At 44.4% G+C, this 25,942-nt stretch overlaps 2 protein-coding genes across 2 annotated transcripts in view; one reads left to right on the top strand and one right to left on the bottom strand.

The window, feature by feature from the left end:
• The window catches only part of LOC310873308 (uncharacterized protein), a gene marked incomplete at its 3' end in the record, with an annotated part of 29,040 nt that extends 3,718 nt beyond the window's left edge, over window positions 1–25,322 (top strand). Inside the window, exons 2-14 of the mRNA XM_083785656.1 lie at window positions 2,988–3,326; window positions 3,682–3,784; window positions 5,072–5,121; window positions 10,251–10,589; window positions 12,715–13,053; window positions 13,638–13,745; window positions 15,603–15,791; window positions 19,308–19,628; window positions 20,383–20,481; window positions 20,818–20,868; window positions 22,537–24,370; window positions 24,892–25,065; window positions 25,304–25,322. Of these exons, the coding sequence (XP_083641782.1) occupies window positions 2,988–3,326; window positions 3,682–3,784; window positions 5,072–5,121; window positions 10,251–10,589; window positions 12,715–13,053; window positions 13,638–13,745; window positions 15,603–15,791; window positions 19,308–19,628; window positions 20,383–20,481; window positions 20,818–20,868; window positions 22,537–24,370; window positions 24,892–25,065; window positions 25,304–25,322 (3,965 nt within the window). The remainder of the gene's footprint in view (window positions 1–2,987; window positions 3,327–3,681; window positions 3,785–5,071; window positions 5,122–10,250; window positions 10,590–12,714; window positions 13,054–13,637; window positions 13,746–15,602; window positions 15,792–19,307; window positions 19,629–20,382; window positions 20,482–20,817; window positions 20,869–22,536; window positions 24,371–24,891; window positions 25,066–25,303) is intronic.
• Window positions 1–25,942, bottom strand: part of LOC310873828 (chemerin-like receptor 1) — a gene marked incomplete at both ends in the record, with an annotated part of 592,518 nt that overhangs the window by 65,816 nt on the left and 500,760 nt on the right. The gene's annotated exons all lie outside the window — the stretch shown is intronic.

Genomic DNA, 25,942 nt, shown 5'->3' with positions numbered 1-25,942 from the left:
ATGCCTCTCGATCCAGCCATGGAATGAAGTTAGGAGGGCGGTATATACGCTCATGCAAAACACTATTTAAATGGCTTGAAGCATTGTTTTTAATTGCGCGATTTTAATAAGCTTGCACACTTGGTAATATCCTATACAAATTTCATATGACATGCCTTTACAAAATATATTTTTTTCACATTTCACATAGGCTATTATTAGTTTTATACATTTTAGGAGTGAAAACATATGTTTAGATGCCTGTGACAGCCTCTCAGCTGGTCAAACAATGCTGCTCCGCTGTTCTACGACAGAAAAACTGGTGAGGACAATTAAGTGTACCACAGCTCCCGACCAGACGTGAGTTTTGAACATTTTCAATTCATCAAAACATTTAGAGACGTACGAATATATACACGACTATAAAGTCACAACAGGAAATCGTCATAGAGGAGGTAAAAAGGTCAAAATGCTGAAAAGGTCAGATTATTGACAAACTGCTAGGCTACACCTTTCCTATTGGCCGATCCCCTCCGCCCTGTCCCTCGGTTCCTAAAACACAAAGTTAAATACACTAGGCCATTTTGTGGTGGTTCCACTTAAAAATAGGCCATTCATTTTTTTCCCCGTGAGATTTTCAAAAAATATTTACCGCATATAAATTATTTTAAGCTTAGAATCAAGTCATCCTGGATCGGTGAATCGTGACTATACATTTTATTTTATTATATGCTATACTACATTTAATACATACTCTTTGTTTATCCGTTTTATCCCATTCTGAACGGGCACCCATTTTGGTGTCAGCATCATGTCGTGCTTTAGCTATTGAAAAATAGCAGATCTACAAGCTCATATCGCGCCACCGAGTGACGCGATACGAGCTTGTAGGTCTGCTATTTTTGAAAAATCGAAGAGCGACTGACATTTCTAGAATCTGATCTCAGGTCAGAATGGGTTCATCAGACCAGTGTGTGTCCAGTGGAAACCTCGTTATGAATCTGATCTCAGGTCAGAATGGGTTAAATTACTCTCCCCCACATCACTTGTACAGCCCCCAAAAGTGACACTAATTGAGCACCAATTGAAAAGCTATGCCAGGGACCCCCATAAGAGAAGATTAAAGCTATGCCAGGGACCCCCATAAGAGAAGATTAAAGCTATGCCAGGGACCCCCATAAGAGAAGATTAAAGCTATGCCAGGGACCCCCATAAGAGAAGATTAAAGCTATGCCAGGGACCCCCATAAGAGAAGATTAAAGCTATGCCAGGGACCCCCATAAGAGAAGACTTTTAGGGCTCTATAGCAGTGGTCCTCAAACCGTTTAATTTCAACGACCCTCCGTTTGACATGCATTAGTCTACGGACCCCCATTTAAAGGAGAATGCCATACTAAAAGGCTTTCTTACCTTTCTTTGTAGTCGTTACGTCCCCATCAAAGAGGTCCAGGTGTTATTTTGTGCAAAAGCTCCTTATTGGCTATTTCCCCTACCATAAGCCCTAAATGAAATGCATTGAATTGAATGGGATGTATGGGGTGTTGTGCTAATTCGCTTATTTCCATCGCTCAAAATTATATATTTTTTGTATATATCCTCTCTTCATAATGTAAATAATAACCCAAGCGGCACACTTTACTACTTATTTCGATGGAAATAAGCGAATTAGCACAACACCCCATACATCCCATTCAATTCAATGCATTTCATTTAGGGCTTATGGTAGCCAATAATGAGCTTTTGCACAAAATAACACCTGGACCTCTTTGATGGGGACGTAACAACTACAAAGAAAGGTATAAAGCCTTTTAGTATGGAATTCTCCTTTAAACACATTTCTATCTCTGGGACCCCCAATTTACATTGTAAAATCAATGTTAATTTAACTGAGAGTGTACAAATGGATGGTTCCAACTCTCAGAGTTACAGATCCTTAAGGGTCCATTTGGTTGTCAAGGACCCCCAGTTTGCCATGCATTCGTCTACGGACCCCCATTGAATGGCATTTCTATCTCTGGGACCCCCAATTTATATTGTAAAATCAATGTTAATTTAACTGACCCGTTAGGGTCCATTTGTACACTCTCAGAGTTACAGACCCATAAGGGTCCATTTGTACACTCTCAGAGTTACAGACCCATAAGGGTCCATTTGGTTCCATTTGTACACTCTCTGAGTTACAGACCCATAAGGGTCTGTTTGGTTCCATTTGTACACTCTCTGAGTTACAGACCCATAAGGGTCCATTTGTACACTCTCAGAGTTACAGACCCATAAGGGTCCATTTGGTTCCATTTGTACACTCTCTGAGTTACAGACCCATAAGGGTCTGTTTGGTTCCATTTGTACACTCTCTGAGTTACAGACCCATAAGGGTCCATTTGGTTCCATTTGTACACTCTCTGAGTTACAGACCCATAAGGGTCCATTTGGTTCCATTTGTACACTCTGAGTTACAGACCCATAAGGGTCTGTTTGGTTCCATTTGTACACTCTCTGAGTTACAGACCCATAAGGGTCCATTTGTACACTCAGAGTTTCAGACCCATGAGGGTCCATTTGGTTCCAAACTATCATTTAGCTGGGGACCCCCTGGCACTCCCTCAAGGACCCCAGGGGGTCCCCAGACCCCACTTTGGGAACCACTGCTCTAGCTCATGTGACAGCATTGTGTTTTTAGGACTCCACCAGGTCAACGGTCAACGGGTCCTCTCAACCTGTGTTGTGTTTTTAGGACTCCAGCAGGTCAACGGGTCCTCTCAACCTGTGTTGTGTTTTTAGGACTCCACCAGGTCAACGGGTCCTCTCAACCTGTGTTGTGTTTTTAGGACTCCAGGTCAACGGGTCCCTCTCAACCTGTGTTGTGTTTTTAGGACTCCAGGTCAACGGGTCCTCTCAACCTGTGTTGTGTTTTTAGGACAACACCAGGTCAACGGGTCCTCTCAACCTGTGTTGTGTTTTTAGGACTCCAGGTCAACGGGTCCTCTCAACCTGTGTTGTGTTTTTAGGACTCCAGCAGGTCATCGGGTCCTCTCAACCTGTGCTGGCCAGACTGGGAGGCGACGCGATCCTTCCGTGTCTCGTTGACCCTCCGCTCGACATGGAGAGACGGTCAGTGTTTTGGACCAGAGCTGACCTGAACCCACCAGACGTTTACGTTTTCCAAGATGGACGTCCCATTACCACCGCCGTGAACCTCGTGTACAAACAGAGGACGTCCCTGTTTCTGGAGGAGCTGCAACGCGGTAACGTCTCCCTGAGGCTGACCGGGGTGATGTTCACGGACGAAGGGACCTACCGCTGTTACGTTCAACACGTGGGCAGCAGTACCATCCAGCTCCTTGTTGGTAAGATTTAATGTTCATATTCATAACCATAACCAGTGTTGGGCCTTTTTTTGTTGTGTTTTTAGGACTCCAGCAGGTCAACGGGTCCTCTCAACATGTGTTGTGTTTTTAGGACTCCAGCAGGTCATCGGGTCCTCTCAACCTGTGTTGTGTTTTTAGGACAACACCAGGTCAACGGGTCCCTCTCAACCTGTGTTGTGTTTTTAGGACTCCAGCAGGTCAAAGGTCAACGGGTCCTCTCAACCTGTGTTGTGTTTTTAGGACAACACCAGGTCAACGGGTCCTCTCAACCTGTGTTGTGTTTTTAGGACAACACCAGCTCAACGGGTCCTCTCAACCTGTGTTGTGTTTTTAGGACAACACCAGGTCAACGGGTCCTCTCAACCTGTGCTGGCCAGACTGGGAGGCAAGGTGATCCTTCCGTGTCACGTTCACCCTCCGGTCGACATGGAGAGTCGGTCAGCGGATATTCTTCTTTGGTTTTGTGCGGGTCGGGAGTGAGACAGTGAGACAGTGGACATTGTTTCTTGGTTCTCTGGGGCGTCGGGAGTGTAACGATGGCGTCTCTCTCTCTCTCGGAGACGGGTTGTTGCTGTTGGACGATGAGGATGTATTTCTACATGTTTGTGATGATGCTGGGGATCAGACCCAGCGGTTACGACACATTACCTGTGAGAGGTAACGATAAAACAACTTTATTTACACTCGACTCACTGTGTTGTAGTCCTGACCTGGGCGTGTGCTACTATCGCTAACGGTAGCCTAAGATTTAGATTGTGTTTTTGTTTTTTTATCGTAGATGATGTTGATGGATTTTGACATGTTTTGCTTGTACAATGTATAAATATTAGCCCGTAGTTTTCTATAAAGGAGTGTTTTAATCCAGGCTGTGGCTGATTTCTGTCGGAACTTCCCCAACGGCCGTATAGTGGGGGAGGGAGCGAAACTGTGAAAGACGCTCAATGTAAACGGGAAGTAAACGAGGGGAGGGAAATGGCGTTTGGCCACAAACTGGATTAAACCACTTCTGTATTGAAAACTACGGACTAACACATTGCACAATCGGACCATCAGTCTAAAGCATTTTTATAGTTATTATTCGTATATGTTGGAAGTGGGCTTTATTAAGTTAGTTTGCAGAATTACAGTACATTTCATGTACAACTCAATACAAAAACTGTCAACTGTGAGTGGACGACACCATAAAGCATTACACTTGTGTCGTATCTGATGGAACCACATTCCATTAATATAGTCTAGATAATTGTTTTAAACTAAAAGTGTTAGGGACTGTTAGGGATATGTTTATTTTTATTTTGGCTTGGGGGGGGGGCATCTATCCTTAATGGTAGCTGTCTGCACTCTGCAGTAATACTATTGTCAGAGTTGCTTGCTACACTACTAACTGCATCTGCAACACTGTGGTCAGCCTGTCTGTCGTTGTCGTGGTCGGCGCGTCTATCATGCGCTGTATATCGACTGGCTGTTTGGTTGCAAACTGTTTTGTGGTGTCTGCGCCCGCACTCTTCAGAGTGAATGCCCTGATGCGTTCTACAATTACGCGCGACATGCAGCCTGCCTAGCATTTTAATGGCATTGTCATAATTCTGGTCTGATAAAGCCAATCCCGCGACTACATAGCCGCTCTGCCTGCACTTAAGAATACTCACTTTAAATATGTGAATTTATCAGACTTACTGAGACTCGTGTTTTTGTCTATTGCTGTCTCAAATTGACTCCAAAAGCTTTGCCATTGACTCGTACATCTCCAGTGAACAGTTTAGGCAGTTTGACGGTATAGGGCTGATCTAAAAGCATGCAGCTGTCTAGCCTTATAGAACGGCTCTTGTTGTTACATACAGTATGTACAGTACATGAAAATTTACGAAGTATAATTAAATGATCACAGGCATTCTAGGTCTAGCAGCTGTCATGTGCATCTTTGCGCACTCGCATTGCAATGGTGGATTGTTGGTGTGTGCGTCACAGTAGCCTACTTGTGTTTTGTCCGTGGTGCCATGTACTTTTGTCTGCGTATGTGGTTGTAATAGATTAAAGAAAGAGTTACACTATTCGGTGGTGCCTGGCTGGCTAAATGAGCCGAGCAGGCAGTTGAACGTTGGTGTTGCGCACATGTGTGCTTTTCTCTGTGGAGTATGACGCTGTAGTATTATGGTATGCGACTGCGTGACATATTTATTTAGCGTTCATTCATTTTCATCATCCTGGGCTTGGGCACAGAGGCGAGGCGTGCCCACTGCCTTGGCAGCTTGGCTATAGAATGACTTTACGCACGTTTACGCACGAGGCTCACCTCAAAAATAGCCAATCTATTAAGCTCACAAATTTGTGACGCGTCATCAGCGTGTTGTTGTGAGCTTGTAGGTTTACATAATGCTATATTTAAATATTTAGTTGGAAGAATGCAATGGCATATCATCAGTGTTGAGTGTTGACCATAATGTAATGACGGATATGGAACCAAATGAACCCCAGACGGCCGCCGCCTAATAAACGATCAGCGTTTACTTTATGCTGCTATACTGTTGGTGTGAATATAAAATAAATATAGTCTATGGTGATGGGGGGGGGGGGGGGATGAGGAAAAATAAAAAAAATGAAATCACCCCCCCCCCCCCCCCCTGGTGGATAAATAACGATCAGTCCCTTACCATGGTCTCTCTTGCCTCATGCATGGGTGAGAGAGCCAACAGGACAGACGCACAGTCACCATATTCACAGCGTGAACTCTATGGTAAATAGCTATAGGCCACTTTGATGTAGAAGCATCTAGACCAGAGAGGTCTCCTGTTGTTCTGACCTGACCACACCCAATATGGGAGGAAGAGAACTTTGACCATTTGGTCTGGGTGTCGAATGACTGTCTGTTTGAAATGTGTATAGAGCGTCACAGTCCCTCCCCCTTTCAGAACGACGAGTGGCCCAGGAAATGAAATGCAATGCATTTCTCCCATAGGCTTTTCTTTAACCCATTCTGACCTGAGATCAGATTCATACGAGGTTTCCACATGGACACACACACTGGTCTGATTAACCCATTCTGACCTGAGATCAGATTCTAAAAATGTCAGTCGTTTTTTTTAGATTTTTCAAAAATAGCAGACCTACAAGCTCGTAGCGCGCCACTCGGTGGCGCGCTATGAGCTTGTAGATCTGCTATTTTTCAATAGCTAAAGCATAACATGATGCCGACACCAAAATGGGTGCCCGGTCAGAATGGGGTAAGTATTTATTTAAAGACGGTTACGCCGCGGACAAAGCCAACTCGGATCGTGGCAAATCACGACAATGAACACAATGTTTTGGGCCGATCAAATCATTTATAAGAAGAAAAACAAAACAAATAGTGTTGTCTCCTGCCTGTATTTTCTTCTTTCTAATGATTTGATCGGCCCCAAAATATTGTGTTCATTGTCATGATTTGTCATGATCCGAGTTGGCTTTGTCCGCGGCGTATAACCGTCTTTAAATAAATACTTTAAATAAAATCATATATGGGAGAAATGCATTGCATTTCATGCGGCAGGATCAACGGCATTACGATTTTGAAACCATGGTTACAGGAAGAAAAAGAAAAAGAACGCAACTTGCAACTTGTTGTATCTTAAATAAATAAACCTGCATGAACCCTTGCTCCTCACCCCCCCCCCCCCCCCCCCGCATGCACGCACGTGACAAATGCTGTTTTGCAACTCTGCATCTCCTCCTCCGCTCCTGTTCTGTCTGTCTCTGTCACTGTGGTGACCTGCATGCACGTTTATGACATTACTGTATATTAGGCTGCATGCCTCGCAGCCTAAACCTTATGTGGTACTGGTGGTAGGCTGTAGTCAGGGACGGATTAACCCCCACAAGGGCCCCTGGGCCGGTAATGTTTTGGGGCCCCCATAGCGCGTGAGCATGCAGAACTTTTTGTGTTTTTATCATATTTTTGACCTAAATTTAACTAAATCAATGGCCAATTTCAGAGCCTCAAACCCAGTTCTTTGCAATCCAGTTTCCTTGAAGGGCCCCTGAGAGCCAAGGGCCCCTGGGCCACGGCCCCACTGGCCCAATGGCTAATTTGGCCCTGGCTGTAGTGGTGGAGGTCCGTGAGTTAAGTTGGCACCCCGTGAGTTCCATATGACGGGGAAAAAAAGTTCCAAAAACACAAAGTTAAATACACTAGGCCATTTTGTGGTGGTTCCACTTAAAAATAGGCCATTCATTTTTTTCCCCGTGAGATTTTCAAAAAATATTTACCGCATATAAATTATTTTAAGCTTAGAATCAAGTCATCCTGGATCGGTGAATCGTGACTATACATTTTATTTTATTTTATTATATGCTATACTACATTTAATACATACTCTTTGTTTATCCGTTTTAAATTACTCTCCCCCACATCACTTGTACAGCCCCCAAAAGTGACACTAATTGAGCACCAATTGAAAAGCTATGCCAGGGACCCCCATAAGAGAAGATTAAAGCTATGCCAGGGACCCCCATAAGAGAAGATTAAAGCTATGCCAGGGACCCCCATAAGAGAAGATTAAAGCTATGCCAGGGACCCCCATAAGAGAAGAGTAAAGCTATGCCAGGGACCCCCATAAGAGAAGATTAAAGCTATGCCAGGGACCCCCATAAGAGAAGATTAAACCTATGCCAGGGACCCCCATAAGAGAAGAGTAAAGCTATGCCAGGGACCCCCATAAGAGAAGATTAAAGCTATGCCAGGGACCCCCATAAGAGAAGATTAAAGCTATGCCAGGGACCCCCATAAGAGAAGATTAAAGCTATGCCAGGGACCCCCATAAGAGAAGATTAAAGCTATGCCAGGGACCCCCATAAGAGAAGATTAAACCTATGCCAGGGACCCCCATAAGAGAAGATTAAAGCTATGCTAGGGACCCCCATAAGAGAAGAGTAAAGCTATGCCAGGGACCCCCATAAGAGAAGATTAAAGCTATGCCAGGGACCCCCATAAGAGAAGATTAAAGCTATGCCAGGGACCCCCATAAGAGAAGAGTAAAGCTATGCCAGGGACCCCCATAAGAGAAGAGTAAAGCTATGCCAGGGACCCCCATAAGAGAAGATTAAAGCTATGCCAGGGACCCCCATAAGAGAAGAGTAAAGCTATGCCAGGGACCCCCATAAGAGAAGATTAAAGCTATGCCAGGGACCCCCATAAGAGAAGAGTAAAGCTATGCCAGGGACCCCCATAAGAGAAGAGTAAAGCTATGCCAGGGACCCCCATAAGAGAAGATTAAAGCTATGCCAGGGACCCCCATAAGAGAAGATTAAACCTATGCCAGGGACCCCCATAAGAGAAGATTAAAGCTATGCCAGGGACCCCCATAAGAGAAGAGTAAAGCTATGCCAGGGACCCCCATAAGAGAAGATTATAAAGCTATGCCAGGGACCCCCATAAGAGAAGAGTAAAGCTATGCCAGGGACCCCCATAAGAGAAGATTAAAGCTATGCCAGGGACCCCCATACGAGAAGATTAAAGCTATGCCAGGGACCCCCATAAGAGAAGATTAAACCTATGCCAGGGACCCCCATAAGAGAAGATTATAGCTAATGCCAGGGACCCCCATAAGAGAAGACTTTTAGGGCTCTATAGCAGTGATCCTCAAACCGTTTAATTTCAATTACCCTCCGTTTGACATGCATTAGTCTACGGACCCCCATTTAAAGGAGAATGCCATACTAAAAGGCTTTCTTACCTTTCTTTGTAGTCGTTACGTCCCCACCAAAGAGGTCCAGGTGTCATTTTGTGCAAAAGCTCCTTATTGGCTATTTCCCCTACCATAAGCCCTAAATGAAATGCATTGAATTGAATGGGATGTACGGGGTGTTGTGCTAATTCGCTTATTTCCATCGCTCAAAATTATAATTTGTTTGTAAATATCCTCTCTTCATAATGTAAATAATAACCCAAGCGGCACACTTTACTACTTATTTCGATGGAAATAAGCGAATTAGCACAACACCCCATACATCCCATTCAATTCAATGCAATTCATTTCGGGCTTATGGTAGGGGAAATAGCCAATAAGGAGCTTTTGCACAAAATAACACCTGGACCTCTTTGGTGGGGACGTAACAACTACAAAGAAAGGTAAGAAAGGCTTTTAAGTATGGAATTCTCCTTTAAACACATTTCTACCCGTTAGGGTCCATTTGTACACTCTCAGAGTTACAGACCCATAAGGGTCCATTTGTACACTCTCAGAGTTACAGACCCATAAGGGTCCATTTGTACACTCAGAGTTACAGAGCCATAAGGGTCCATTTGGTTCCATTTGTACACTATCATGGTTACAGACCCATAAGGGTCCATTTGGTTCCATTTGTACACTATCATGGTTACAGACCCATAAGGGTCCATTTGTACACTCATGGTTACAGACCCATAAGGGTCCATTTGGTTCCATTTGTACACTCTCTGAGTTACAGACCCATAAGGGTCCATTTGGTTCCATTTGTACACTCTCTGAGTTACAGACCCATAAGGGTCCATTTGTACACTCTGAGTTCAGACCCATAAGGGTCCATTTGGTTCCATTTGTACACTCAGAGTTTCAGACCCATGAGGGTCCATTTGGTTCCAAACTATCATTTAGCTGTGGGACCCCCTGGAACTGCCTCAAGGACCCCAGGGGGTCCCCGGACCCCACTTTGGGAACCACTGCTCTAGCTCACGTGACAGCATTGTGTTTTTAGGACTCCACCAGGTCAAAGGTCAACGGGTCCTCTCAACCTGTGTTGTGTTTTTAGGACTCCACCAGGTCAACGGGTCCTCTCAACCTGTGTTGTGTTTTTAGGACTCCACCAGGTCAACGGGTCCTCTCAACCTGTGTTGTGTTTTTAGGACTCCACCAGGTCAACGGGTCCTCTCAACCTGTGTTGTGTTTTTAGGACTCCACCAGGTCATCGGGTCCTCTCAACCTGTGCTGGCCAGACTGGGAGGCGAGGCGATCCTTCCGTGTCTCGTTGACCCTCCGCTCGACATGGAGAGACGGTCAGTGTTTTGGACCAGAGCTGACCTGAACCCACCAGACATTTACGTTTTCCAAGATGGACATCCCATTACCACCGGCGTGAACCTCGTGTACAAACAGAGGACGTTCCTGTTTCATGAGGAGCTGCAACGCGGTAACGTCTCCCTGAGCCTGACCGGGGTGATGTTCTCGGACGGAGGGACCTACCGCTGTTACGTTCCAAACGTGGGCAGCAGTACGATCCAGCTCCTTGTTGGTAAGATTTAGGCCCAATCCCAATTCCTTTTTTAACCCTACCCCTCAGCCCTTGCCCCTTCCCCTTGTCCCTAAATAAGGAGTGTCAAGGGGTAGGGAGATAAATCATCCCCCTAGGAATTGGAACGTCCCTAAATATTGAACGTCCCTTGTAGATATTGATATACAACCTGTTCTCAGAAAATAGCTGATCTGCAAGCTCACTACAGGCCAGTGGTCCCCAAACTTTTATGGCATTTCTGTCTCTAGGACCCCCAATTTATATTGTAAAATCAATGTTAATTAACTACTTTGGAAACTACTTTCCATTTGATTTAAGCTGTAGAGATGTTACGTAAATATAACATTGCTGTGGTTATGATTAAATAAATATATTGTAATTTTGTCTCATGTTGGTAGCCCACCATGCAGAATGTAATTCAGCTAGATATAGCTCATTCTGACACCTGCTCAACAGTTGTACCTGATTCATTGATTATTGTATTAACAGTTTGTATAGCATGGGTACAGATATATATACAGGGTTAGAAAAAGGAAAAACAATTTACAGTATAGAAAGAAGGGGCTGTGGTCACTGGTCATTGTTTTTAATATCATTAAGAACAGAGTCATTTTCTATCAATGAAAATGCCATCGTGATTCATCTCCATCCAATGTACAGTCTGTACAGCAGCTTGCAGTCTGTTCATAGCTGGTTTGCCTGGGGAAAAAACAACACCATTGCTAATTAGTTATGTAAGTTTTGCAACTTGTGGGGATTAGCTAGCATAACATTGGTCATGATAAAACCATAGCTATCACTGCAGCGAGTAGCCAACGTTATGCAGCGTCAGCGTTATGTAGGTACAGTCAGGGCCGCTTTTAGGGTAGATCGAGGCCTCGCGCTAGGTTGCGTTTTTTTATTTTTTTTTAAACACTTTCCATCTCAGAGTCAGAGCTAAAATAATAGGCAGCTACGTTCTCCCTGCATCGCAGTTCGCAGCCCGTTCCGTCGCAGTAGATTTTTCACCTATTTAAGCTGCGGTCGGTTGGGGGGCCTCCGACGGCCGCGCGTCGCCTCCTCCTTCCAACCGCCGTCACTTCTGCATCCTAGTTAAGCGACACCCGGCTGTTCCGTCGTGGGCCCCCCTGTTGTCCCCCTCTGCGCTGCGCTGTGCCGTGCTGGCTTGTGCTGCAGAATTAGAGCAGATCTACAAGCTCACAATGCGTTGAAGCGCGACGCGTTGTGAGCTTGTAGATCGGCCCCACCACCGCGCAACGCATGCAGTCGAATTATACACACAATGGAAACGAAACAAAAACAACTGAACACATGTAGGCTAATTGAGGCACAACGGCTCCGCTCACAAACAAAGTGACGCAAGTGAAGTGAAAAGGTGTGCTGTCATGTCATGTAGGACTGTGTGTGGACAAAAAAAAGGTTTTATTTGAAATACTTTGTCAGGCATGGACCGACGACCTCTCTCTCTCTCTCTCTCTCACTCTCTCTTTCAGTCTCTCTCTGTCAGTCCAGTCAGTCAGTGTCATGATTTCACAATTTTCGAATTGAATTTTGATCGATCACAAACTGTCTGCAGGCAATCAAGCAAATGTGATACTTAATATTTATAACAAATAACAGCAACACAAGCAAGCAGCTGTTCATTTTACTTTTATAACCAGTAATTTGAGCTGCACTGCAGGGCAGACTGGTTGGGTGGTGGTTTTATATCAGTTATGATCAGGGCAACAGGTTTGTGTTCCATTGGTATTCGTTGTAGAGTAATACAACAGGTTTGTGTTCCATTGGTATTCGTTGTAGAGTAATACATAGACATGTTAAATTGCTCATATAGATCATCAGACAGTGTCAGCCCCAGAGACCCCTCCTGTGACAGCCTGCTTGACATGACTCATGTCATGTTAACTATAGCTTCCTTACAACAAATAAAATAACATCATGTGGAGGACCACAATCTCTGCATCACACTGTTAAGCTGCTAAATTAGGCAGTGCATGTCAATTTCTTACTCATTGGAGATGAGAACCTGGCATAATATTTGTAGGAAAGTGAAGTCAAAAGTAAATATTAATTCATTAATTAATTCAAAATTGAATGGTCCTCTCAACCTGTGTTGTGTTTTTAGGAAAACACCAGCTCAACGGGTCCTCTCAACCTGTGCTGGCCAGACTGGGAGGCAAGGTGATCCTTCCGTGTCACGTTCACCCTCCGGTCGACATGGAGACACGGTCAGTGTTTTGGACCAAAGCTGACCTGGATCCAAAAGACGTTTGCACTCTCCAAGACGGAAGTACCAGGAGTGGATACCTGCACCCGTCGTACAAACAGAGGACGTCCCTGCTCCATGACAAGCTGTCTCGTGGTGACGTCTCAATGAGGCTGACCGGGATGCGCTTCTCGGACGAAGGGACCTACCGCTGTCTCGTTCCATACATGGGCAACAGTACGATCCAGCTCCGTGTTGGTAAGTTTACAGTATGACTACAGTACAGTAAGACTACAGTATGATCCAGCTCCTTGTTGGTAAGATTGAATGTTCATAATCATCACCAGTGTTGGGCTTGTTTTAACCCATTTTGGGGCGGGAAACCCTTTCGGTGTTTTAGGCATTATGTTATGCTTTAGCTATTGAAAAATAGCAGATCTTGTAGGTCTGGTATTTTTGAAAAATCGTGAAAATGTGGCCCAAATGTTTGAATATATATATTCTTTCAGAGCGAACATTTTTAACTCACATTTTTGCTTCTGGGGGGGGGGGGGGGGGGGGGGCGCTAATATATTAAAGTCTAACTCATGTTGATATGGTGATGTAATGGTGATGTAAAACAAACGGTGCAAACACAAACATTAACAATAAAGAGACAATACGACGTAATGAGTTACATTATGACGTACATTTTTCCTTCATTGTCAATGGCGTTTACTTAACAAACATGGAACTAAAGGCAAACATTAAACCTCAAAGAAATAAGTGATATTTGAATGAAGTGGATCCACTGAATATAACTTTAACTGTTCAACTTGGCTGACCTACGTGTCTCTCCACAGACCAAGAGGTGACGTACCTTCCACCACGAGGCAGAGGCATCCGCGTGGAACTGAAACCAGACATCCGCTCTGTTCCGAACGTCACCTTCATCCTGTGGAAGCACGGAGGTAGGTAGAGAGAGAGAGAGAGAGAGAGAGAGAGAGAGAGAGAGAGAGAGGGAGAGAGAGGGAGAGGGAGAGGGAGAGAGAGGGAGAGGGAGAGAGAGGGAGAGGGAGAGAGAGGGAGGGAGAGAGAGAGAGAGAGAGGGAGGGAGGGAGAGAGAGAGAGGGAGGGAGAGAGAGGGAGGGAGAGAGGGAGGGAGAGAGGGAGGGAGAGAGAGAGAGAGAGAGAGAGAGAGAGAGAGAGAGGACTCCAGAGAAGAAGGGAAGATATAACCTCATTGTCAGCTCTGTAGCAGTGACCGGCAAACTGTGTTCTTCTGGATCAGACTAGTGTAGAAACACAGGGAAGGTTGCCGTATATTAGATCAGTCGATGGGTGGACTAGTGTAGAAACACAGGGAAGGTTGCCGTATATTAGATTAGTCGATGGGTGGACTAGTGTAGAAACACAGGGAAGGTTGCCGTATATTAGATCAGTCGATGGGTGGACTAGTGTAGAAACACAGGGAAGGTTTAGTCTAGTCACTGGAAGGGGGTATCATGCACCCCCCGGAAATATACTTCTAATCAGTGTTTTCTTATTGGAAAAAATGTGCTGAAAATGATGAGCTATGATCAAAACCCCCTTTTTGGTATATGGCTCTCTCGAAATTGTGTAAAGGCAAATATTAATTCACAAAAATTACTTATATAATTGAAATTGGTCATGGAGTATTCTGACACATAGGGGTAAGTAGCAGAACAGGATTTGGGAGGTTGCTACTATTATATTCTTAAATATGAAAAACAAACAGATATGGTGTCCGCTTGACTAATAACAACAAAGATGGTTATTTTCCAACACATTATGGTGAGTATCACTGCCTCACTTGTATTATAGAAAACTTCTCATATCCCTAAGCTTCAATTTGAGCCCAAGATAACCTTTCTATCTTGTAAATTACTCTTTCTGAACTATACCTCAAATCGGTGAAACTTGTATATTCAGTATCAGTATACATTTGGAATGAATGATTTAATAACGGAGTTTGAACTGACTCCACATTATGGAATATTTCTTGAATAAAAGTGTTAAAAAGTGTTTATGCACTTTATGCAAATGAGTGTCACTATTATCAAAACAATCGATTTTCACTATCTCAGCCAATATTGCACTTAAATGAACAAATAAGGTGTCTAGACCTATGTTTTGAGGGTCAAGGATCTCAGTTAAACTATTATTAAAGTGACCACATGTGCCCGTGGCATGCTGGTGTACAAATCAGTGCCGCCATTACAATAAAGTCACATTTATACCAAGTAAGAGTAACAAGCACCGAGTCAGAACTCTCTCCAGAACTGTGTTGGAGATCTTCAGGCACGGGCTCCCAAAGCTGCTGCACCTGTCAATCATTAGTAGCCTAGTCAGTCTCTGCATGTGAGAAGTGTGTGTTCACAATTTCACCAGAGCCATAAACCAAAAAGGGGGTTTTGAGGTAGGTGGGACATTTTGACAACTTTTTATCATATAGCTCATCATTTTCAGCACATTTCTTCCAATAAGAAAACACTGATTAGAAGTATATTTCCGGGGGGTGCATGATACCCCCCCTCCAGTGACTGTACTAGTTGCCGTATATTAGATCAGTCGATGGGTGGCTCTACTCTTTTGACAGATTGTGTGCTCTCATTAGAAGGCGGGTGTAAAGGTCCCATCCAACTGTTTCTCTAGTTTCTTTGAAAGTGTCCATGTCTCGGAGCCATAGAGTAGAATCGGCTCAACGGTCGTCCTAAATATGTTTTACTTTTAACATCTTACTAAGCTACGATGACCAGATAGAAACTGTAGGCATCAATAACCTTTGATTTGTGGTCATTTAACAGCCAACCTAGCAGCAGACTGGGAACTGGGTTTTGATGTGGATTTGTACGGGACGTTTCAAAATCGCACAACACTGGACAGACACACTGGACGGCTGGTCATCGACAACATGACCGTAGAAGACATGGGGCTGTATTCTGTGGAGATCAACGAAAGACCTCACCACAAGGTCTACGTGCTTAAAGAGATGAGTAAGTATGACTCGTCATTGTCTCCACCAGGCCGAAGGCATGGGGAGAGACCAGACTATGTTATGCACTCCGTCCGTCTGTTACCAGCTAATCTCCGGCACCGTTAACCCGGTCCATGCCAAATCCAGAACCGCCTGTTATAGCGCTACCAGGAGGCCGACTGGAAAAACACATTTTTGGAGATCACTCCTCCAGATTCAGTTGGGGCTGGGCGATATGACGATATATATCGTATAGACGATAGAAAATGTCTGTCGTGAAAAATGTTCTGTCGTTTATATCGTCGTGTCGCAAAACAAGCGTTACGGCAGTATTTTACGTCACAGCGCCCAGCCACGCTGTGCTGTTATTTCATAACAAACATGAAGGGAGATGATGGCTGACCAGATTCAGAGCGGAGTAACAGTAAAGTAACCGGCCCTTCACTGTTATAAATGCAGGTTTCATGTTGGGTCAAATTGATAAACTGTGTGAGCCACGCATGTTTTACACGGTTGAACAATCGATCTTGTCCGTCGGGTGCAAACTTATTCTACGTCTTTCCTCTTACCGGTCTTGTTTTATTGTTCCAAATGCATTATTCCATCTGAAAAGTCCTTAATTCAGCAACAGCTTCCAACAACAACAACACAAGACGCTAACTTAAGTTGCAGTGTTGGGTAACGGACGTTATGTAACGTAATATATTACGTAATACATTACCGAAATGCGGTAACGTGTAATATAATATATTACTGAAGAAAAAATGTGTAATATGTAATCCACCAAAAAAAGCCCATTATAGCCACAGCGTCAGACACTATACAGTCACCTGTAGGCTGGAGACAGCAGCAGCGCACCAGAGAAGTGACAGATTTGAACGGTGGTTGTTGAACTTGCTACCGCTGTCTGGCCTCTGGTTTGCGAACCAAATGAATTGCTTAGTGCTCAGCATCAAAGTATATAACTTAAGTTAACTTGCCATATGCTTAAATGTTCTATACGCCCATCGATTCATCCACAATAGCTCGTTTTGGAATCGTCGGGGCTTAACAAGACACCGCTGTCTCGTTGAACCCAGCTGGGCGAATAACCTAAATTACCTAATCAACGTCACCACGGTAAATTCTCCATATAACTATGAAAGCGCTAATGTTAATGTTCACTGCATACACGTAATATAGTTGACCAAGCAATGTTACAGTGCGCTGTATGCTACAGCTATTTGGTTTCCAAATCGTAGCGCTGTACAGTACAGCAATTTAATTTCCCCATCGCAGTGCAGCGCGCCTCATGTGTGCCCAAAATAACAGATCTGCAAGCTGTCGACGCTCGACACGCAATCGAGCGGCATGTTGATAATTTGTATGTCTGTTATTTTGGTTAGGCAACGCACATTACGCGTGGTATGTGGGTTTGAGAGGCAATGATTAATGTAGGCCTACAGTAGCCTAGTAGATTATAGCCAAGTTGACAGTTGTCATAATATTGTATAGCTCTGTTCTGGACTGTTGCACAACGTTAGCCAACGGTGGTTGGTGATGAAAAAGTTGCACTTTGTTAACGAGGACAGTATTGGACATGCTGCGTCACTTCAGAGGATCGCTGCTACTTTGATTCAAAGATGTTTACTCACCCCTGGAAATCGCTGGAAACCATTAGAATGTTGGAAATGGAACGTGAGTTACATAAATCCTTTATTTCGGCGATTAGTCCGTACACATTAGTCCGTCCCTTCAATAACATTTGAACCACGGCGCAAGGCCATATGGCAATTTTCTTTTTCCTGAGTTGGGGTAGGGTTAGGGTACATTGAGTGACATGAGGTATTTATTTTTTCCTTATTTTATGCAGACACAGGCCTGTAGGTCTACTTCTGTGTCTGAATGGAACAGTCTTACTCAGTACAGTAAAGTACTCCCAAAAAATCGGTATCGTAAAAACAAAAAAAAGCTATATTGTGAGTATGTCGTTATCGTTATAAAACAAATTCTATATCGTGATATGAGATTTTGTCATATCGCCCAGCCCTAGATTCAGTCCGCAAATTGTTACATAGTATCTCTATAGTCATGTGAACAAACAGCCACTTTTTCTAGTTATGGATCTGTCACTATATTGTCTGTCCTTTCTTGAGTTTATTTGTATTTATTTGTATTGATACATGTATTAGAGAATGTCGCCGGACACCTCAGAATCCTCAGGGTCCTTGGCATGAAAATGAGAACCACTGGTTTATACAACATTATACCACAGGTTGTTTCGAGGAAGCAATCTGATTGGTTGAAAGTCAGCCTTCTAGCCCTGGGTTAAACCAGCACCATTCACCACCTAATCAAAACAAAGAATTCAGCTGCTCTGTTCTCCCAGAGCGCTAGCAAACTCGGTGGCTATAGGCTAGCTAGTTTCTGGGACATTTGTGGTCGTATAGTGACTACATCTGTCATTAAACACTTCGTCTCGTTCCTGACCGCATCCCTGTCGTGGCAATAATCACGTTAACCCACACCCTCTCGTGTCATATTGCTTAATTGAGAAACAGGCCCAACTAAGCAACTACACTTTAGAAACAAGACCAAATAAACAACTACACTTTAGAAACAAGACCAAATAAGCAACTACACTTTAGAAACAAGCCCAAATAAACAACTACACTTTAGAAACAAGCCCAAATAAGCAACTAGGGGCCTACACTTTGGAAAGAAGCCCCCTAAAAACGCTACCCGCTACTATGAAATAATGGGGCGTCGATTCCCTCCAGAGGGGGGAGGGGGGGTAGTGCGAGGGGATACTTTATTTCAATTGTAATGGAAACTGTAGATATGTTGATGTGGTGCAGTATCGGGCTGGGCTAAAGATGTAATTGAAATGCGGCTCATACCGCCTCCCTCTGGCAAGACGGGGCGCCTGATGGAGGGGAAAGGAACTGGTCTCTATACCGCCTCCCTCTGGCCAGCCGGGGCGCCTGATGGAGGGGAAAGGAACTGGTCTCTATACTGCCTCCCCCTGGCCAGCCGGGGCGCCTGATGGAGGGGAAAGGAATAACTGCTTGGAATAACGTGTTCGCGTTCCTTCCACGCGCTGCGTTTCCAACTGAGGAAACTCCCTCTCCTGTCGGATGAAAAGAAGGGGCTTGGACTCCTCATGCATAGAAGGAAGCATGAGGTCAGTTCAGGGTCAGCAGGAGGCATGTTAACATCTCGACTTCAGTCAGTTGCCCCGGCTTGTGTGTGCGTGTGCGGCGCACGTGTGCATGTGCGAGTGTGCATGTGCATGTGCTTGTGCTCATAATAGATGTGTGTTGCATTAACCCATTCTGACCTGAGATCAGACTCTAAAAATGTCTTCTACATCCTGACAGTTTTCTGAAAAAGCTATGTTTCTATGTCGGTCGTTCTTCGATTTTTCAAAAATAGCAGATCTACAAGCTCGTAGATCTGCTATTTATCAATTGCTAAATTATAACATAATGTTTAAAACACCAAAAGGGACCAGAATGGGTTAATTCTTCATGTCCTTATTCTGTGTCCTCAACAGAGAGAGTCCCACATCCAGAGCTATCCATCGCACCATGTGACTCCAACTCCAGCAGCTGCACGCTGCAGTGCAGCGTATTGGGAGACGTCACAGAGTGGGGCGTGGTCGTCTATCGATGGAGGTTCCACGGTGAGAAATGGACTCGACCCAAACCCAACGAGACCAGGATCTACAACGATGAGGAATGGAGCGGGCCCGACTCTCGGACGGTGACGATCAGCGACGACGAGGAAGGGAGAAAAGCTAAAAAAATATCCTGTGCGATAAAGAACCGCTTCAGTGTGGAGCAGAGCGACGCTGTAGACAACCCGCTTTACAAAGGTACGAAAAGTTTAGTGTGTGTGTGTGTGTGTGTGTGTGTGTGTGTGTGTGTGTGTGCGCGCGTGTGCAAGGGTTAGTTCCGATTTTTGGCCTTTACTTTATATCCCATAGCCTGGATGTATGTAATCCCATTGCCCAGGGGTTCTGTCCATCTCTCCTCCCATTTGCCAGCCATGCCAGTGGTTATCAAAGTGCGGTTCGGGGACCCCCAAGGGGTCCTTGAGGGGTTTCTAGGGGGGGGGGACCATAATGATTGACTCCTATTGGCTGGGCTTCAAACAGCCATAACTCCAGTTTGCAGCATGCTAAAGGTCCCAAACCTGATGGGTGGGTTAGTAGGAATTATTGTTTTCTCAAAGTGGAAAGCCGTACGGACTTCCACTTTCATAAAACTATAATTCCTACTTCCGGTTTGTCGGATTGACTTGAAACTCCTCCCACAACTCTATGAGGGTCTATGAGGTTGTACTATTTTACTTATGAAAGCCATTTATTTTTTAGAAGGGTAGGCACTATAAGCTTTGGCTTCAGCCTACACCTTTTTGGTCTGTTTCTTTTGCAAAAGAAATGTATTGATTTGATTGATTTGTTATAATGACCAAAACAAATAAAACTCTAGGGGGGGTGGAGCTAGATGGTGCAACCAGGACGTGGATCTGTTCACTTCCTGTTTTACTAGGAAGCATTCGCAGGGGAATTAAAACATGTTCAGAGATTTTCTTTTATATTTATGTTTTATATTTCTGTCTTTCAGCTCCTAAAGGACCACAAGGCAGATTAAGACGTGGGCTTATTGTTACTCTCTCCATGTACGCAGTAGCACTGGTAGCTTTATACGGGAACATGAAACCTCGTGAGTCTTTCATTTATTTTTAACTAGATTTATTTACAATCTATATTGATATAAATCCATCCATGTGTCATTATGTGAAGACGAGAATGATCCTATAGAGTCTCCTCACTGACCAATCACTGCCTCACATCTCACTGACCAATCACTGTCTCTCATCTCACTGACCAATCACTGTCTCACTGACCAATCACTGTCTCACATCTCACTGACCAATCACTGCCTCACATTTCACTGACCAATCACTGTCTCTCATCTCACTGACCAATCACTGTCTCACATCTCACTGACCAATCACTGTCTCACATCTCACTGACCAATCACTGTCTCACATCTCAGCTTTAACAGGAGAACAAGAGGCAAGGCGAGAGAGGGCCGCCAAACTGAGAGGTAAGGAAATGGTCTCTTCACCCACCCTTTGTGTGTGTGTGTGTGTGTGTGTGTGTTAGGGCATTAACGACTTGAGATTTTTCCAAGTCGACTTGTCAGACAGCAAAGTCGAAGTTGAGTCGATTTATCGTTTTATGCGGGGGGGGGGGGGGGGGGGGGACGGGACGGGACACGGGGGACGACTTAACAGGGCCGGGTGGAGGTGCTGCTCGCTCAAATACGGATATGTCAAACAACATTCAGTGGCCTCTCCAATATGACACAGTGCATGTATCATCTATATCAGAGGTTCAATATGACACAGTGCATGTATCATCTATATCAGAGGTTCAATATGACACAGTGCATGTATCATCTATATCAGAGGTTCCCAAACACCGGTGCCGGTCCGCGGGACACGTGCCACTGGTACGCGAGAGGGGAATTCCAAGTTTTCCCGTCGTTTAAAAATACATTTGAAAACGCTGAGAAAAGAGAGAGGACAAACACCAGACCTGATGGCCATTGCGTGTATAGCGCGGCACTCAATCACCCATTGGAATGCAAATGCTTGCCTTTAAGGCGGCCTTTATATCCTACTCGTCTCTTTGAAAACGCTTCTGATTGTGATGGAGGGGGGGGGGGGGGTGGTGGGACCAAACAGCGGTGAAAAAGTCTGATTTATAAACGGCTTCGAGTCAGTGTTCCTTCCATGTTGCGTAGCACTGTCCAATCTTTGGTATCTTTGGCAGCAGCAGAGTAGGCTATTTTGTCACGATCGCGTTAATGAAACCAAACGCTACACACGGTGCCGGTACAGGATTATTATTTCATGTCAAAATGAAAAGATTATGTTATCCAGGTAAAGTAGTGGCATTGGCACACAGCGCAGCAGCGCACAGCACACAGCGGCCCTAGAACACACTAAGAAATATAACATGATTATTCTCCTCCTCCTCCAACAACTCGATAACGTTCTCATTTTAGTTTGTTACTTATTTTCTGAGCCATGCAAATAAACAACAACCAGCACTGACCGGAGACGGGGAGGTTCATGTGCGTAAAGCTTAACCAGAAACAGGACAGTCTCTGCGTCAGCACGGATGTAGCCTCGGAAACCCAGACGTTATATTTCCAGCACGGAAGTGAGGGGGGTATCGTTTGGGGGTAACGTTTGCGCGCTTCTATCTGTTACTTCTCTGACACAGCGCAGTTCAAACTTCAAATTCAGCCAGTCAATAGTGGGACACCGCACGCTGAGAGCCACATACACAGCTGCATTTGGTTTTTAATTAAGGGCACGTTCTGAATGCAATGCAAACTAATAGGAGAGTGCACTCCGGTGCATATGCAAAGGGAAAGAATGCCTTCTGTCCGTGACAATAATCAATGCTACAGTTTGAATTCTGTACACACGCACACATAGAGCAAAGAATATGATATGGGGAAAACCTTTTTTATTTTTTTTACTTTCGACTTCTCCTAATCGATAAATCGATTTTTTAGTGAATGCCCTAGTGTGTGTGTGTGTGTGTGTGTGTGTGTGCGTGTGCGCCAACCCTAACGAGCGAACATTCAAACCTTGAATGTTTGGGGACAGCCTTAGTGTGTCTGTGTCAGTCTCTCTCTCTCTCTCCCCCCTCCCTCCCTCCAAGGCTGTTAAACATAGAATTGCTTTGTTCGCTACAGGTCTGGTGAAGAGAACACCAGGATATCGTCACATCACTGACTATGAAGAGGAGCTTCAACGCAACATGAACAGCACATATCTGAGTGTAGATTTGGGCACACAGTCTGAGGTCGTGTTTGAAAACGTCTTCGCTCCGCTCTACAATGTAGACATCGAAAGAACAGACATCCACAGCCATCATGAGGTCAGACAGAAGGAGATGAAGAAGGCAAGAGAGGAAATCCAACTGGGTCAGATGTTCAAAGACATTTCTGGACGAATCATAAGAAGAGTGCTGACCGTTGGCTGTGCAGGGATTGGGAAAACGATCCTCGTACACAAATTTATGTTCGATTGGGCCAAGAAATGTTTCCCCCAAGACCTACACCTCGTGTTCCCGCTCAAGTTCCGCCAGTTAAATATGCTCAAGGGACAAAAGTTTACTTTGGCACAGCTAATTCACTGCTGCATCGCGGAAACCAGATTTATTGAGGAAGACGTTCTTAATCTTATCTTCACTGAATTGCAGACCGCAATAGATTACAATGACCTCCCCTTCAAAGTCATGTTTGTTCTGGATGGTTATGATGAAAATAATTTCAAGTTTGATTTCGAAACAGAAATTGGCCTCATGAATGTCAACAACTCTTACCCAGTGGAAGATCTCCTTGTAAACCTCATCAAGGGGAAGCTCCTCCCCTCTGCTCGAATCTGGATAACCTCGCGACCTGTAGCAGCCAATCAGATCCCTAAGAAGTTTGTAAACAGGATGACAGAAGTACGAGGGTTCATCAGAGATGACCAGAAGAAGGAGTTCTTCCAGAAGACGTTCAGTGATGAGACCCAGGCCAGATCAATCCTCTCACAGATCAAAGAATCAAAGATGCTCCTCACCATGTGTGAAATCCCAGTCTTCTGTTGGATCCTTGCTACCGTTGTGAAGGACATGGTGAAGAAAATGGGGACGACATTCAGGCTGCCCAAAACCCTGGTTGAGCTGTTCTGCCACTTCCTGATGGGTGAGATACAGCGGGAGAATCCTGCACAAGGCGAGGCAGACAGAGGGAAGCTCATAAAGTATGCAGGGGAAGTTCTTCTGAAGCTGGGCAATCTGGCGTTTCACCAACTGGTCAAAGGCAACATCATTTTCTATGAGGAGGACCTGAAGGCGTGTGGTCTTGATGTGAACGTGGACTTGAAGAACTTGGGCTTTTGCACAACCTTCTTCAAAGAAGACGGTTTGTTCTTCCACAAAAAGGTCTACTGCTTCGTTCATCTGAGCTTCCAGGAGTTTCTGGCTGCAGGCTACCTGTCCCACTGTTTCACTCAGAAGAACACGAAGGTCCTGGAGACATTCCTGGGATATCATGGTTATATCAACAGTGACATTTCCCTGTCTGACTTCCTGAAGGCTGCTATAAAGAAAACCCTGCAGAGTAAGAGTGGTCGACTGGACCTCTTTGTCCGCTTCCTTCATGGTCTCTCAATGCAGTCCAACCAGAGTCTGTTAGGAGGTCTTCTGGGTCAGACAGAGAACCGTCCAGAGGAGATCCAGAGAGTCATCGACAACCTGAAGAAGATGAATGATCACCGTGCCTCTCCTGACAGATGTATCAACATCTTCCACTGTCTGATGGAGATGAACGACCCGTCAGTCAGTCGGGGGATCCAACAGTACCTGGAGTCAGAGAGCAGCTCAGGGAAGGAACTCACTGTGCCCCAGTGTTCAGCTCTGGCATCCATGCTGCAGATGTCAGAAGAGGTTATTGTGGAGTTGGACCTGCAGAAATACAACACATCAAAGGAGGGGCGACAGAGACTGGTCCCAGCTGTGAGGAACTGCACAAAAGCCAGGTTAGTAGTGTGAATGTTAACATGTTAGATCACTATATACTTCATTCATTCATTAAAAAACATAGAGAGAGAGAGAGAGAGAGAGAGACCCTCACTTCATATTTATATATATATTAGTATTGCAATCCAATTCAAGTGTGATTTGTGTTTAGTATATTTAGTGATATCAGGGTGATTTTGCCATGGCATGCGGTCGTACAGACTGTTCATCTGTTGACAGAACATTTCTTCACTTCACTGCCATAGAGTGGAACAACAGCAGCGAGTTGGGATCGTTTCAATTATTTAATGTTTGTATTACAATCAAATGACAACAGTGGAAAGTTATGAGCACATTTAAATTAAATATGTGTTACTCACTGCCTCTATTTCCTTAGTTAGAAAAGTATCCAAACACACACACACACACACACACACACACACACACATTTCAGACAGCACCACAGGTAACCTCCTTGACAGTGAACATGGTCTGTTCTGTTTTGATCATCTCTGATTTTACATTTAATCTGTAATTACAGACTTGTTGACTGTTACCTCGGAGAGGAACACGTTGAAGTTGTGGCTTCAGCTCTCAGCTCCAATCCGTCCCATTTGAGAGAACTGGACCTGAGTGGAAACGGCTTGAAGGATTCTGGATTGTATCTCATCTGTGCTGCACTGAAGAGCCCAAACTGTTGTCTGGAGAGACTCAGGTCAGATTCATTTAACATTTGTATTTGTATTTGGTTAAGTAAAGTTCTGTTATAGTAAGTGATTATAATGTAGTTATGATGGTGGTAGTATTAGAGTGTGGATGAGGTTAATATCATGGTAACTCACGCTGACCATAATATTGATAAGATACAGTGACTAATGTATGTAGTCTTTATGCTGAGATACCACATTTAAAACCTAAACACCTCTGAGTGGTTCAATGTGTTTTGTTGTCAGTGTCATCCACGAGTTTTGAATGATATTTATATTAACTATTTCGCTGCTATCTACGTTTATAAAAGTAGCGAGGCTAACGGTGTCTAATGGTGCTAACTATGCGTACAGTATGTGCGTAGACAACCGTATACTCCATAAATATGAAAGCGTAGTAGCATAGCTTATACTTTATAATTAACCCATTTTGGGTGGGAACCCCTTTTGGTGTTTTAAACATTATGTTATAATTTAGCTATTGAAAAATTGCAGATCCACAAGCTCATAGCGCGCCACTTCGAGCTTGTAGGTCTGCTATTTTTGAAAAATCGTTAAAATATGGCGCAAATCATTGAATATATATTTCAGAGCGAACATTTTTAACTAAGATATTTGCTTCTGGGGGGTCCCTGGAACTACATATTTTGAGATGGGGGTCCGTGGCCCAATAGAGATAATTCTGTGGGTCCTTCACATGAAAAAGGTTGAGCACCACTGACATAGAAACATCGGTTTTTCAGAAAAATGTTAGGATTTAGATGCCTTTTTTTTAATCGACCTCAGTCCAAAATGGGCCAATAGCGTTTCTGTGCTCGCTCAGTATGAAGAAAGTGTCCAGAGATATGAGGGACTGAGACAGACTATCCTTCAGTAGACAGGCTT

This window comes from Protomyctophum parallelum (assembly GCF_964188405.1).
Source record: "Protomyctophum parallelum genome assembly, chromosome: 16".
Taxonomy (NCBI): domain Eukaryota; kingdom Metazoa; phylum Chordata; class Actinopteri; order Myctophiformes; family Myctophidae; genus Protomyctophum; species Protomyctophum parallelum.
Note: the sequence above shows the minus strand (reverse complement) of the source record. Positions and strands in the feature narration are given on the sequence as shown.